The 14,447-nt window shown below is 37.0% G+C and overlaps 1 protein-coding gene across 1 annotated transcript in view; it reads right to left on the bottom strand.

Annotated features, from left to right (window-relative positions):
* SEMA3D (semaphorin 3D) overlaps nucleotides 1-14,447 on the bottom strand; it is a 139,696-nt gene that overhangs the window by 5,172 nt on the left and 120,077 nt on the right. Inside the window, exon 16 of the mRNA XM_040260709.1 lies at nucleotides 5,968-6,104. Coding sequence (XP_040116643.1) covers nucleotides 5,968-6,104 — 137 coding nt within the window. The remainder of the gene's footprint in view (nucleotides 1-5,967; nucleotides 6,105-14,447) is intronic.

The following is a 14,447-nucleotide window of genomic DNA, read 5'->3' as shown; positions in this document are numbered from 1 at the left end:
CCTGTTTAATGTGGAGTATTGTTGACTGGGCTTGGCACTAAGTAGAATAACAACAACAACAACAAAGAAGTCTGGAAGATTTCCCAGTTTACACATCTGCCCCTGTATTGTGGACTTTGAGCTGATGGAAATCAAAGAGGCATAAAGATGGCTAAATTAAATTTATTCACAGTGGGTGGACTATACTTTGCATTTTTATGTGAAAAATATGTAGGAAAAAATTCCCCTATTCTGGAAATATGAGAAAAGGAAAAGAAACATCTCTGGCTACCAGCCCAGTTAACTCACAAGTATATGGCCAACCACCCTCTGTGCCAGAGAAGTGCAGCTGGCGGGGTACCACACGAGGCCAAAGGCAGGTCACAGCTCAGATCTCTGGTTAATGAGGCTGAATGGTCTCCAGCCCTGCCTTTGCTCTACACTGAATCCACACCATCAGGGGTTTGCTTGTTACCTTTACTTTGCCTATTTGGCTGAGTTGGTGTGTAGTTTCTTTTTTTTTTCTAATGGATTTATTCTAAAGACCCAGACATTTTAAAATGCTACTGTAATAAAACTCTTGTTGAATTCATTTATATTCTTAGAAACTATAGAAACCTCCTGCCTAGGGCAAAAGTTGAATTTGAATTGGTAGAGCTCTAAAAGATTAAACAAAAATAATAATCTCAAGTTTAACATGTACTGTATTTTTTTTGTTTTAAATAATTTTATTGTAGGAATTATTTTTTAATTTAAATACATCTTAGATCAGGAAACTGAAATTCTGACTCCATAGCCTAGGTTCTGGTTCCTTTCTGCTCTACTTCCTGTGACTATTCATTTATCTTCCCTGATTGGTCTCCCATTTATCAAGTTGGTGACACAGCATATGGTGTATTTGGGAGGGGGGGGTGGTTAAAAGTAAAGCTCTTTGAAGGTTAAATGTGAAGTATTATTAGAAGCATCATAGACTACTGCTATACTGCTGGAGAGGTGATGTTCTGAAGCTTTTCTTCTGTGATTTAATGGAAAATGGCCTGTGGCTATTATTAACAGCAAGATGATCAAAGTGGGTGACTTCAGTTACAGTTCATCTTTGGATTTTCTTTTCTAGCTGGTATTCTTGCTAATTTTTTTTTTCTAATTTATCTGTTTTAACTGGAGGATAATTGCTTTACAATATTATGATGGTTTTTGCCATACATCAATATAAATCGGTCTTAGGTATACATGTATCCTGTCCATCCTATCTTGCTAAACTGCATTTAATGTGACTCTTAGAGATTGTTACAGCTCTGACTCAATACTTTTAATTTTTCTTTTCAACCTTCTGACAGTAAGGAATGATTACTTTTTGATTTCACACATATTTTGCTATTCTTGTTTTATGTCCTGTTTACGTTATTTTACTCTGAAGTCTTGCCCCCTTCCCTGCTTTCCAGTCCCTACAGGATTCAGGGTTTCATAAACACCTGGCATTTCATTACCCCATCGGGGTCCTTCACTTTTCCTTTCTTTGATGGAATGCTTAAATTTTCTTTGGTTTTTGACCTACAGATAAAAAGTTTGTTTTAATGAATTTCTTTTTGGATTTATCTAAATTCTATGAGATAATTTAAGGGATTTTTTTGTCTTCCTAAAATTTCAAAAATATGCCTTTAATGAAATGATATCTCCAACAAAACATTTTTAACTGATATATTTTCATAGGATTTTTGTAATCTAGAGATAGAAATCTGTGACCCAGAAATTAAGTGGTTGATTAACATTTGCCTCTTTCACATTCTCATTCTCTGTAATGCTTTCATTCCATGCTGGAATAGGATGCATTATGCAGACTGCATCTCGACAGTGAAATGTCAGCACAGTCAATTTAGAAAATTCAGCTCCTCTACAAAGAGATAATGTAATCTCTGGCCACTGATTTAAACTCAGAGAATTTTCTCCACTCTAGTGATATGTAAAAGCTGCTCAGCCTTACAAATCAAAACCACGCTTGAACTCGGGTTGACTATCCATTTGCCTAATGTGCACAAGGATAATATATTTGGCATTATTAAATGTACATCTTCAATGAAGGGCAATTCATTTAAAATGAAAAGAGAAACATGGAATGGGACAAAGGACAGTTAGGTATTAAGCAGCAGGTAAAGGTCAGGGACTTGATTCTCTGATAATAGCAGCCTAATGGTAATTCCTTTGCAGATAATTCACCTGTCAGGTCTTTCATAGCTAAAGCATGTGTCTTCGAAGTGACTAGGGCTTCAAGAGTATTTCCCTTCAACAAAAATAGACGAAGACTTATTTAAAAATAGTGCTGAGGCAACTGGCTCATTATTTAAAAGAGAAAAAAATCAAATGAATACATAACTCATTCTTGATTAATATCTTGGAGTAAATGTAAATATAAAATATAAACTGCAATTGTAGGGACTTCCATGGCAGTCCAGTAGTTAAGACTCTGTGCTTCCATTTCAGGAGGCATGGGTTTATCCCTGTTGGGGAACTGAGATCCTACATGCCATGCAGTAGGGCCAAAAAAAAAAAAAAAAAAAAATTGCAATTGTAAAAGTAAAATCATAAGATGATGAGAAAATATATATATGTTTTTATTGGGGATGGAACTTCTAAGCACAAAGAGAAATCATATAAATCAATAGAAGTGTCCAAATGTGTGTGATCTGAACACACAAAAGAATTTTAGAGATATAAAACATAATAAAAAGTTACTTCTGCATAACGTTAAATGTTACTATTTAAATATAGAAAGGGTTTATTAAAATTTTTAAATGACTGTATCAACATAAACCAAGCAAGTAATAGGTAAGGCAGTTTGCCAATATGGTGATTTTGATGAGAAATTAGCAATATACAGTTGTTTATCCAAAGCTGTAAGAATATTAAAGTCTTTAACTCACTTATTTTACATTTAAGAATCTGTCCTAAGAAAACAGACAAGGTAAAGATTTAGCTAAAGAAAAATTGATTACTTTAAGAGGTAACACAAGCTTTTTAAATAAAACATGGAATGTGAGTGGATGATTGTGGCATCAGGCTGGCAAGGGTGTGGGACAGGAATCATGTATTAAAATTGAATGGCAGGGGAAATTGCTGACAGTGTAATGGTTAGTAGGAAAAAAACCTGAAATAGAGATCAAAATATATGTGTGATTATCTACACTTTGTGATCTCATAGTCTTTTATATGTTACTGTATTTTCAAAACCATTTATATTGCTTTTATGATAAAAGCAATAAAAATAAAGACCTACAGATAGAAACATACAAACATTTGAAGGTGTTTTTAAAATATTTTAAAAATCCACGGAAAAAATTACTATCACAAATGGTATATTATTTATTCAGATCTCGAAAGTTCAATAGAAGCTTGGGGACTGTCAATTAACTTGCTGGTTATAGCATAAACATCATCAATTTCAAGAATAGCTCTATAAGAAAGTCAGCAGACAACTGACTCATGACCTTCCCAACAGCACCCAACTGTGAAACAACTCGGCAAGGAAACGTTCTCCTCCTGGCAGAGAATAACCTGGTGACAGCCTCTGTGCCACAGGGGATCCTGGACCTTCCCTCAGGCTTTGTTTTTTTTTTTGAGTGGAGGAAAGATTTCAAACTGTGACCCTCTTGGTAAAGAGCAGAGGGTATCCTGCTGGGAAAAATGCTTCAAATCTAGTCTGGATTTTGTCCCTTTCCTCAGCTCAGGAAGCAGTATTGCATATCCTGGACAATGAATAACTGCCTATTTACAAAGATAGATGAAAATATCAGTTGAAACATTACAGCTAAAATATTTTAAGTATAATTCAATAAATACATTATTTCTGCTCCATTGAAATTTATGGAGCTTGGTACCACCATGACTGTATGATAAACTGTTAAAATGTACATTAAAGTAATGCATAGCTTTTTCTGGAAACATAAAATATATGAATGCAAACATGCATAGGCAAATGTATATATCTAAAACTGGCAGGGCACCCCAAGCAGAGTTCAACATTTTTTTTAAAGTTAGATTAAATTTGTCATGGAGGAAGAAAATCGTTATTAAAAAATTATATTTAACTGAAAACAAATCATCAAACTTTATTGACTAAAATTAAAAATAGTCATTTGAGATATTCAAAAATAAAATATTGTAATGTAACTAAAAGAAAACCTGAATGTTAAAAAATTCAGATTAATGTCCTTCCAATATGTCATGGATAAATAATAAATGCTTTATATCTTGAATTTAAATCATTTTTACATCAGATAAAACTTTACTATATATTGGTAAACAATGAGACTCTTAAACATTTAGTATAAATATGGATATGTCATATTGTTAAAACTTCTGGATGTAACAACAAGAATCAAGTTTTATTAGAGAATTTGACATAAGGACAACTGTTTGTCATATTTGACACAAGGACAATTATGACATAAGGACATGAGACAATTATTCCCTTAGTATTAAATATGTGAAGGGTCAATACTTTGATACAGAAATTATTCTTAGATGAAGAGAATAACAGCTTCTCAGTTTAACAGTGGACCATACCATAAAAGTTGGCTCTTTGACTCCAAGGTTTCTCAGCCTCAGCACTACTGATATTTGGGTGGGTCTGGATAGTTATTTATTGGGAGGGACTGAGCATTGCACCAAGATTAGCATCATCCTTGACCTTTACCTACTAGTTGCCAGTAGCATCCTCCCCTCATCAGTGACAACAACCAAAAATATGAATACTTCGGGAGCAAAACTGCCTGAAGTTGAGAACCGTAATTCCACAGTAATGTTTGACTGATTACATATCCTATTTAAATGTTTATAGAGTTAACGAGAAGGCTGATATTTTAGAGGACATCTGGTCCTCCTACTTATATGGCAGAGAAACTGAGTGCTAAAGAAGTCACCACCTGCTCAGAAACCCTCAGCAGTCAGGGTGAACACATCATTAGTGCTACTTCCTATTTTACACATCCTCCCAGACAGAGAGTGTCTGCAATGTTATATGAATTATTTTACACTTGTGAGTAATCCTCTGCTTTGAAATTCACATTCTCATATGTGTTTTTTTTTTCATTTTATTTTGACAGGAACTTTTGCATTTATTTTATTTACCTTAGAAAATTTTGGCCCATGGGACTTCAATAATATTACCAAAGAGTCATTACTCAACTCATCTAATTCTGACCCTGTGTTCATTCCATTACAATTACATTATCCTTAATTTAATACTGGGACTTTTAGAATTCTAGATTATCACTGGTTTCTCATATTCTGTCATTGAACCTGTTTCACGATGTTCAAATAATATTAATATACAATTTCTCAGACTACCCAAACTCATCTCATTAAATTCAGTAACATATATAACTTACCTATCTCACAAAATCTTTGTAATATGTTTTAAACACATACATGTGTTAGAAAAACTGAAACAGGGAAAAGTCAAAAGTAGAGCATCCATATTACTTTCCCCTCTCTGTTGATTTAATTTTAATACACTAGAGTGAAAAGGTAGATACTTATACAACTTATTCATGTGACGATATGATACAATATATATTTCCAGTTTTGTACAATTTGACATGTTTCATTTTATAGTCTAAACTGAGTACAATGTGAGTTAGAATTTAGTCATTGTGCTACTGTGAGAGAAAGTCTCATTCTTGATTGAGAATTGTTCTAAAATATAAAGAATCTGTGAAAAACAAAAAGTTGAGGAAGAATCATGTACATTTGTTTATTTGTCTGCTTCTAAATGTATTTCATTAACACATTTACATTAAATTGGGCTATTTGTCTTTCAAAGGCATTGTTACCTTGGATAGCAGAGTAAAAATTTTACTTTCCTTGTTATCAAGTAGGGATAAGAACTGCATTTGGCACTAAAAGTTGAACATCTTCTCTCACAAACTAAATTTGATGTAAGTTTTACACTCTTTCCCTCAAGGTGATCTTTCTTTAATGACTATAACTTACCTCCTCTCGATGTTCATCTCCTGACCGCTGGATATACCACTTAATAGATGCTTGCTGGGATTTAGGTATACATTCCAGAAAGGTTGAATTAAATTCAATGCCAAAAATCACCTTTTCATCAGCAGCTTCACTAATGCCTGGAAAGCAAACATGGAATAGGAGATTAACCTTGACCTGATTTTAAAAGCAATGGGAAAATAGACTGATTTAGAACAGATGCCATGAGGGGAAGATTCATATACATTATTAAAGAGAAATGAAATTCATAGCATAGTATTTGTTACCTATGAGTAAAATACTAACTAATAGATTGATTTTTAAACTTTATCCTAGCATTTCAGTTTTTATTCTTTCATCAATATATTAACTTTGAAGTTTCTTTTTTTAAATAAGAATTCACAAGATATAACTAACATTGAGCCTCTTTGAGTTGCACTGAATAAACTTCAACATCTTTTAACTTTAAACCTTTTGATTTGTAGAAAATAGAACCAATTTTGTAGATAGTTCTGCAAGAGCAATTTATTTCACCTTTAAAGAGAAATTCATTATGAACTGGTCCACAGGGCTGACCACAAACCGTATATTATGACCATATGACATTTCAGTATCAGAAAAGTAAGTGTACTTCTCTATACTTGATGAAATTCTATGACACTATACGTTGGATATTCTAATACTCTGAATCAGGATATTATCTACCCCCAAAAGGTTCTCTTTTATTCAAAGAGGGATATTATAGCCCCACATGCATCTGCAATAAGACAGTTAATGGGAGGCTAAAGGATCAGTGTCTCAGACACCTTCTTCTCGTAAATCAACTGCACCATCTGAAATACATTCCATCCAGAGTAGCCAAAGGCTGTGTCCCATGTGTGATCTAAGATCTGTAGCTCAAATTTGATCAAATAAAAAATGACGGCTTCTCAGCCTGGCCCAAACATGCACTTTTTCAACGTATATTCAGATGTCTCAATTCTGCAGATGGGCCCACTTAGCATTTTAGGCATAAACCAGAGTAAGGCTTAAGGGACCTAAGTGAATCTTCAATCTAAGCACCCTGAATTATCAGCAAATGGCATGAATGCACATGCATCCAATAGTTAGGTTTCTTTTCGAAACTTCTTTTGAACTTATTTGTGTTTCACCAGCAAAGATTAAGTCAAGCATGCTGACCCTATTATGAATTAACCTTATCTAACCATCAAAATGCATGAATTCCACTTGAAATCTGTAGTCTATCCACTCTCTCTCTGCCAATTCAACAGATTATAGCCACGATTTTCAGATAATAAATTCCTAATGCACAGGAAGATCACCAGTGCCGATCACAGAGAAGAAAGAAATGCATCATTTCACAGTAACAGAGACTGTATTCTTGAGCAAAGGGAGTTCATGAACAAAGCAGGGAGGATGCAGGCTGATTGTTAGGTGACAGGGCAAGGGCTTGGGAGAAATTCAATTAGATGGATTCAACCAAAGAACTAGTCAATTAAGTAAACGTTAAATTAGTGAAATCAACTGGAAAAGCAAAATAGTGAGCTGATTATATGAAATCCATCTTCAAATCAGCAGAAAGTGACCATTTGACACAAAGTCATCACCACATCAGTTTTACTACAAATTAATTTACTGAATATTCCAATAATGTTTAGCTCTGAGTTTAAATTTTTCTATTTGTAAATTTAAACATATATGTGTGTGTGTGTTCAAAAGCATCAATTCTTCAGCACTCAGCTGTCTTTATAGTCCAACTCTCACATCCATACATGACTACTGGAAAACCATAGCTTTGACTAGACGGACTTTTCTTGGCAAAGTAAAGTCTCTGCTTTTTAATATGCTGTCTAGGTTGGTCATAACTTTTCTTTCAAGGAGCAAGCATCTTTTAATTTCATGGCTGCAGTCACCATCTGCAATGATTTTGGAGCCCCCCAAAATAAAGTCTCTCACTATTTCCCCATCTATTTGTCATGAAGGGATGGAACCAGATGCCATGATCTTAGTTTTCTGAATGTTGAGTTCTAACCCAACTTTTTCACTCTCCTCTTTCACTTTCATCAAGAGGCTCTTTAGTTCTTCACTTTCTGCCAAAAGGGTAGTGTCATCTGCATATCTGAGGTTATTGGTATTTCTTTCAGCAATCTTGATTCTAGCTTGTGTTTCATCCAGCCCAGCATTTCTCATGATGTACTCTGAATATAAGTTAAATAAGCAGGGTGACAGTATAGAGCCTTGATGTACTCCTTTCCCTATTTGGAACCAGCCTGTTTTTCCAAGTTCAGTTCTAACTGTTGCTCCTGACCTGCATACAGATTTCCCAGGAGGCAGGTCAGGTGGTTTGGCATTCCTATCTCTTTCAGAATTTTCCAGAGTTTGTTGTGGTCCACACTGTCAAAGGCTTTGGCATAGTCAGTAAAGCAGAAGTAGATGTTTTTCTGGAACTCTATTGCTTTTTTGATGATCCAACAGATGTTGGCAATTTGATCTCTGGTTTCTCTGCCTTTTCTAAATCCAGCTTGAACATCTGGAATTTCACAGATTATGAACTATTGAAGGTTGGCTTGGAGAATTTTGAGCATTACTTTACTAGCATGTGAGATGAGTGCAATTGTGTGGTAGTTTGAGCATTCTTTGGCATTGCTTTTCTTTGGGATTGGAATGAAAACTGATCTTTTCCAGTCCTATGGCCACTGCTGAGTTTTCCACATTTGCTGGCATATTAAGTGCAGCACTTTCACAAGTGTTTTATTACTATCCATTTTTAAAGGTAAAAAATTTGCATGCAATAATGTTTTTAAAGAGTAGAATATGTCTCTTTCATTTAAGTGTAAAATAATTTTAAAGAATATTTTAATCTTTCAGATTGGAGGCAAAAAATCTTTTTTTTCATAGAGAAATATCTGGAATGTTTCTTCATAACACACTTAGGACATGTCACTGATGTCAGTGTAGCAAGATTCAATATAGTTAACATTGTTTTAACGCTATCATTAACAACCGTGCAATATCACAGTATATAACAATTGATGAACAAAAGGAAGAAAGGAAACATCTATTTGCCAGTTATTCAAAACTTGATTACCAGGCCAATGCAACGCATATTTATGGTGGGTTATAAGTAACTCATCTCCTCTCTTTTTTACCTAAAACAATTGTTCAAATGTGACCCTTTCTCTTCTTTGAGATTGAAAACCCTTAGTTTGAAAATACCCTCTTAATTTCTACTTTAATTTTCACAATTGATTCTCTATCACTGACTTCTCCTATTCCAATCAATCACCAAACTACCAAAATAAATTACTTTAATTTAAAAACAACTTTTCTTAGTAATATGAAATAGTTCCTTATCACTTACAGGTTAAACACAAACTCCATAGAATAACATAGGGACGGTCATGAACTTAACCAAACCTATGTGAGTCCTTTCTGATTTTAATACTTGTTACTTAGTCTACTTAGGAAAGGGTGATTGTTTCTTTAAGGAACAGCTCAAGGGCTATCCCTCTGAGTATCCCTCCCTTCACCTAAGTATGGTACAGACTAATTTTTTTTTGCCTACCACACTGGCATTACTTTCAATGTAGGGAATATATTAGTGATTATGGCAGGCAAATTCACCACCTTTATATTCCAGTGACAGAGACAAAGTAATCAAGTGAATGAATAGATAACATAGTATCTGGCTGTGTTATGCAGTACAAGTAAAAATAGCAGATTAGGGAATAATTAGGGATCAGTTCAGTTCAGTTCAGTCGCTCAGTCATGGCCAACTCTTTGCAACCCCATGAATCGCAGCACACCAGGCCTCCCTGTCCATCACCAACTCCCGGAGTTCACTCAGACTCGGCGTCCATCGAGTCAGGGATACCATCCAGCCATCTCATCCTCGGTCGTCCCCTTCTCCTCCTGCCCCCAATCTCTCCCAGCATCAGAGTCTTTTCCAATGAGTCAACTCTTCGCATGAGGTGGCCAAAGTACTGGAGCTTCAGCTTTAGCATCATGCCTTCCAAAGAAATCCCAGGGTTGATCTCCTTCAGAATGGACTGGTTGGATCTCCTTGCAGTTCAAAGGACTCTCAAGAGTCTTCTCCAACACCACACTTCAAAAGCATCAATTCTTCGGCGCTCAGCTTTCTTCACAGTCCAACTCTCACATCCATACATGACCACAGGAAAAACCATAGCCTTGACTAGACGGACCTTAGTCGGCAAAGTAATGTCTCTGCTTTTGAATATGCTATCTAGGTTGGTCATAACTTTTCTTCCAAGGAGTAAGCGTCTTTTAATTTCATGGCTGCAGTCACCATCTGCAGTGATTTTGGAGCCCCCCCAAAATAAAGTCTGACACTGTTTCCACTGTTTCCTCATCTATTTCCCATGGAGTGACGGGACTGGATGCCATGATCTTCATTTTCTGAATGTTGAGCTTTAAGCCAACTTTTTCACTCTCCTCTTTTACTTTCATCAAGAGGCTTTTGAGTTCCTCTTCACTTTTTGTCATAAGGGTGGTGTCATCTGCATATCTGAGGTGATTGATATTTCTCCCTGCAATCTTGATTCCAGCTTGTGTTTCTTCCAGTCCAGCGTTTCTCATGATGTACTCTGCATATCAGTTAAATAAGCAGGGTGACAATATACAGCCTTGACGTACTCCTTTTCCTATTTGGAACCAGTCTGTGGTTCCACGTCCAGTTCTAACTGTTGCTTCCTGGCCTGCATACAGATTTCTCAAGAGACAGGTTAGGTGGTCTGGCATTCCCATCTCTTTCAGAATTTTCCACTGTTTATTGTGATCCACACAGTCAAAGGCTTTGGCATAGTCAATAAAGCAGAAATAGATGTTTTTCTGGAAGTCTCTTGCTTTTTCCATGATTCAGCAGATGTTGGCAATTTGATCTCTGGTTCCTCTGCCTTTTCTAAAACCAGCTTGAACATCTGGAAGTTCATGGTTCATGTATTGCTGAAGCCTGGCTTGGAGAATTTTGAGCATTACTTTACTAGTATGTGAGATGAGTGCAATTGTGCAGTAGTTTGAGCATTCTTTGGCATTGCCTTTCTTAGGGACTGGAATGAAAACTGACCTTTTCCAGTCTTGTGGCCACTGCTGAGTTTTCCAAATTTGCTGGCATAGGGAAAAAAGGTATTTCAGGTAGGTTGGTCAGAAAGGGTGTCTCTGAGAAATTTACACTGATACTAACATTTCAATCACACAGAATAAAATGATTTGAGGATAGAGCCATGTGGACACCTGAAGTAAAGATTTCTTCAGGTACAGAGGAAACAAATGCAGACAGGGCTGAAACAGGAACCAGACTAGTGCTTTTGAGAAACGAATTTCAAAAGATCATGGGCTTCCCAGGTGGCACTAATGGTAAAGAACCAACCTGCCAATGAAGAAAACATAAGAGACGCAGGTTCAATCCACGGGTCAGGAAAATCTCCTGGAGAAGGGCATGGCAACCCACTCCAGTATTCTTGGTTGGAGAATCCCATGGACAGAGGAGCCTGGTGGGCTACAGTCCAACCCAAAGAGTCTGACACAACTGATGCAACTTAGCACACACGCATACATACTCTAAATGTTTACAGCAGCAATATTTACAACAGTTAAGAACGGAAGCAACCTAAATGTCCTTCAACAGATGAATGGGTAAAGAAGATTTTCACAATGTTCATGCACACACATGTATATATAATAGACTGGTACATAGCTATAAACAGAAATGCAGTAATGACACGTGCAGCTGCATGGATGATCCTAGAGATTATCATACTAAATAGGTCAGAAAGAAAAAGATATATACCATATGTCACTTATATGTGGAATTTAAAATAATATGCAAATGAACTTATCTATGAAACGGATTCACTCACACAGAAAAAAGACTAAGGGTTGCCAAGGGGGAAGGGGGTAAAGAAGTGATGGATTGAGGTTGTGGGAATAGTGGATACAAACTATTATATATTAGAATGGATTAAAAAGAAAAAGGTTCTCCTCTATAGAAGATGATCGCTTCTCAGCAGGAAAGCTATGACAAACTTAGACAGTGTGTTGAAAAGCAGAAATGTTATACTGCTGACAAAGGTCTGTATAGTCAAGGCTATGGTCTTCCCTGTGGTCACATACGGTTGTGAGAGCTGGACCGTAAAGAAGGCAGAGCACCAGAGAGAACTGATGTCTTCCAACTGTGGTGCTGGAGAAGATCCCTGAAAGTCTCTTGGACTGCAAGGAGATCAAACCAATCAATCTTAAGGGAAATAAACCCTTAATTGGAGGGACTGATGTTGAAGCTCCAGTATTTTGGTCACTTGATGTGAACAGCTGACTCACTGGAAAAGTCCCTGATGCTGGGAAAGATTGAGGGCAGAAGGAGAAGAGGGCGTGAGAAGATGAGATAGCTCGATGGCATCACCAGTGCACTGGACATGAACTTGGGCAAACTCCAGGAGATGGTGAGGGACTGGGAGCCCTGGAGTGCCACAGTCTATGGGGTTGCAAAGATCCAGACATGACTGGGTGACTGAACAACAACAACTACTGTATTTCACAGGGAACTATACTCAATATCCTGTTAAACCATAATGGAAAAGAATATGAAGAAGAATGAATACATACAGCTTCCCTGACGGCTCAGGTAGTCAAGAATCAGCCTGCCAATGCAGGAGACGCAGGTTCGATCCCTGGGTTTGGAAGATCCCCTGGAGAAGGAAATGGCAACCCACTCCAGTGTTCTTGCTTGGAAAATCTCATGGACAGAGAAACTTGGCAGTCTACAGTCCATGGAGCCATAGAGAGTCTCACACAACTTAGCAGCTGAACAACCACAAAATAACTAAATCACTTTGCTGTGCACCAGAAACTAACACAACACTGTAAATCAACTATACTTCAATTTAAAAAAAAGCCTCCGATAGTATTGAAATGGATGGTATTAAGGAGTGAATAGACAGAGATGGAATGTTTAGGTAGTAGAATGAAAAGGAAAGTTAAGAACACTCAGAAGGAGAAGCCTATATGGTAAAAGAAAAACCAGAAGTTTTCCATGTGGTGCCATGAAGCATACATGTGCTGGGAGACCATCTCTGTAAACACAAGGCCCTGATTTATAGTGCTTGCTGATTTTTCTGGTATAAGAACTCCCACCATTGCTGATTCAAGGTACCAATGGTTTAAAACCAGCTCAAAAATCTCCTACATAATAAACAATCAGCTCTCATGGGGCCATAAGAACTGGCTCTAGCATATCACTGCACCACTGCATGGAAGCCAAGTGAAGAGAATGTTTCAAGGAGGAGGGAGCTAGAGAGTAAGTAATACTGAGTGCTAAAAAGTGTGCATCGGATTTGGCAAGGGAGGAAATCACTTGGTGATCTTGACAAAAACTGGACTGAGTTAGAGTGGTGATGGTGCTTAGAAACGACAATGTCCAATGGAGCATAACAAGAAGGGGATGTGATCAAGTGGAGGCAGAGACTGTGAGTGCCTTAGGCAGCAACAGTCTCTTATAAGTCCTTATAACATGGCATATATTTTACTTGTTTTTATGTTTGCTGCTCGCTCCCTCCCCTAACACACACTTAAATTTAAAATCCCTGAATGTGCAGGTTGTTTTTTTTGTTCATCTGTTGTCATTTAGTCGCTAAGTTGTTTTCAATTCTTTTGTGACCTGTGGACTGTGGCCCTGCCAGGCTCCTCTATCCATGGGATTTCCCAGGCAAGAACACTGGAGTGGGTTGCCATTTCCTTCTCTAGGGAATCTTCCCAACCGGGGGATGGAACCCGCATCTCCTGCATTGGCAGGAGGATTCTTTACTCCTGAGCATATCCACCATACCTAAGACAGTCCCTGCTAATCTCATATGCACATGTGATAAAATGTATGCACAGCACACAGTAATGATTGCTAAATAAAACACAGGCTGTTACAGTGAGTCACCTGCACATTGGAACAAGAAAACAAATGTCCTATTCTGGACTAGAGCTCGTTTTTCCAAAGAATGATATTTTAAATTATAAACAATTGTTTTGTTTTTAAATTAAGAAAACTCTGCCAGACCACCAGTTACAGACTATGAAATGTGGGTTGTTTATTCAGTGGTGGGTGGTTACTAACAATGTGAGGACAGGAAGGCAGTTCCGTTCTTCCTCCAGTTGCACGTGTGTTTGTGTGTGTGCATGCACTTGTGTGCATATATTTTCTACCTGAAGGCAGAGCTTGAGAGTGGAAAGTAACTAAAGCTTTGGAATATATACGTTTACAGATTGTATTCTCTGTTACCAGAGTCACTCAACACTTTCTCTCAATTTTCTACTCCTCCCTTCTCACACTCAGACTTTCAAGATCCTCCTTTCTATGACATTTTCTCTGAATAATACAGCCTCTGGTGACCGCTCTTTTTTTTTTTTTCCTAAACTCCCACATCACGATTTGTACCTTATGACATCTCCCCAAAGAACTGTAAGTTATCTAAGGAGTC

This window comes from Oryx dammah, unplaced genomic scaffold, assembly GCF_014754425.2.
Source record: "Oryx dammah isolate SB20612 unplaced genomic scaffold, SCBI_Odam_1.1 HiC_scaffold_18, whole genome shotgun sequence".
Lineage (NCBI taxonomy): Eukaryota > Metazoa > Chordata > Mammalia > Artiodactyla > Bovidae > Oryx > Oryx dammah.
Note: the sequence above shows the minus strand (reverse complement) of the source record. Positions and strands in the feature narration are given on the sequence as shown.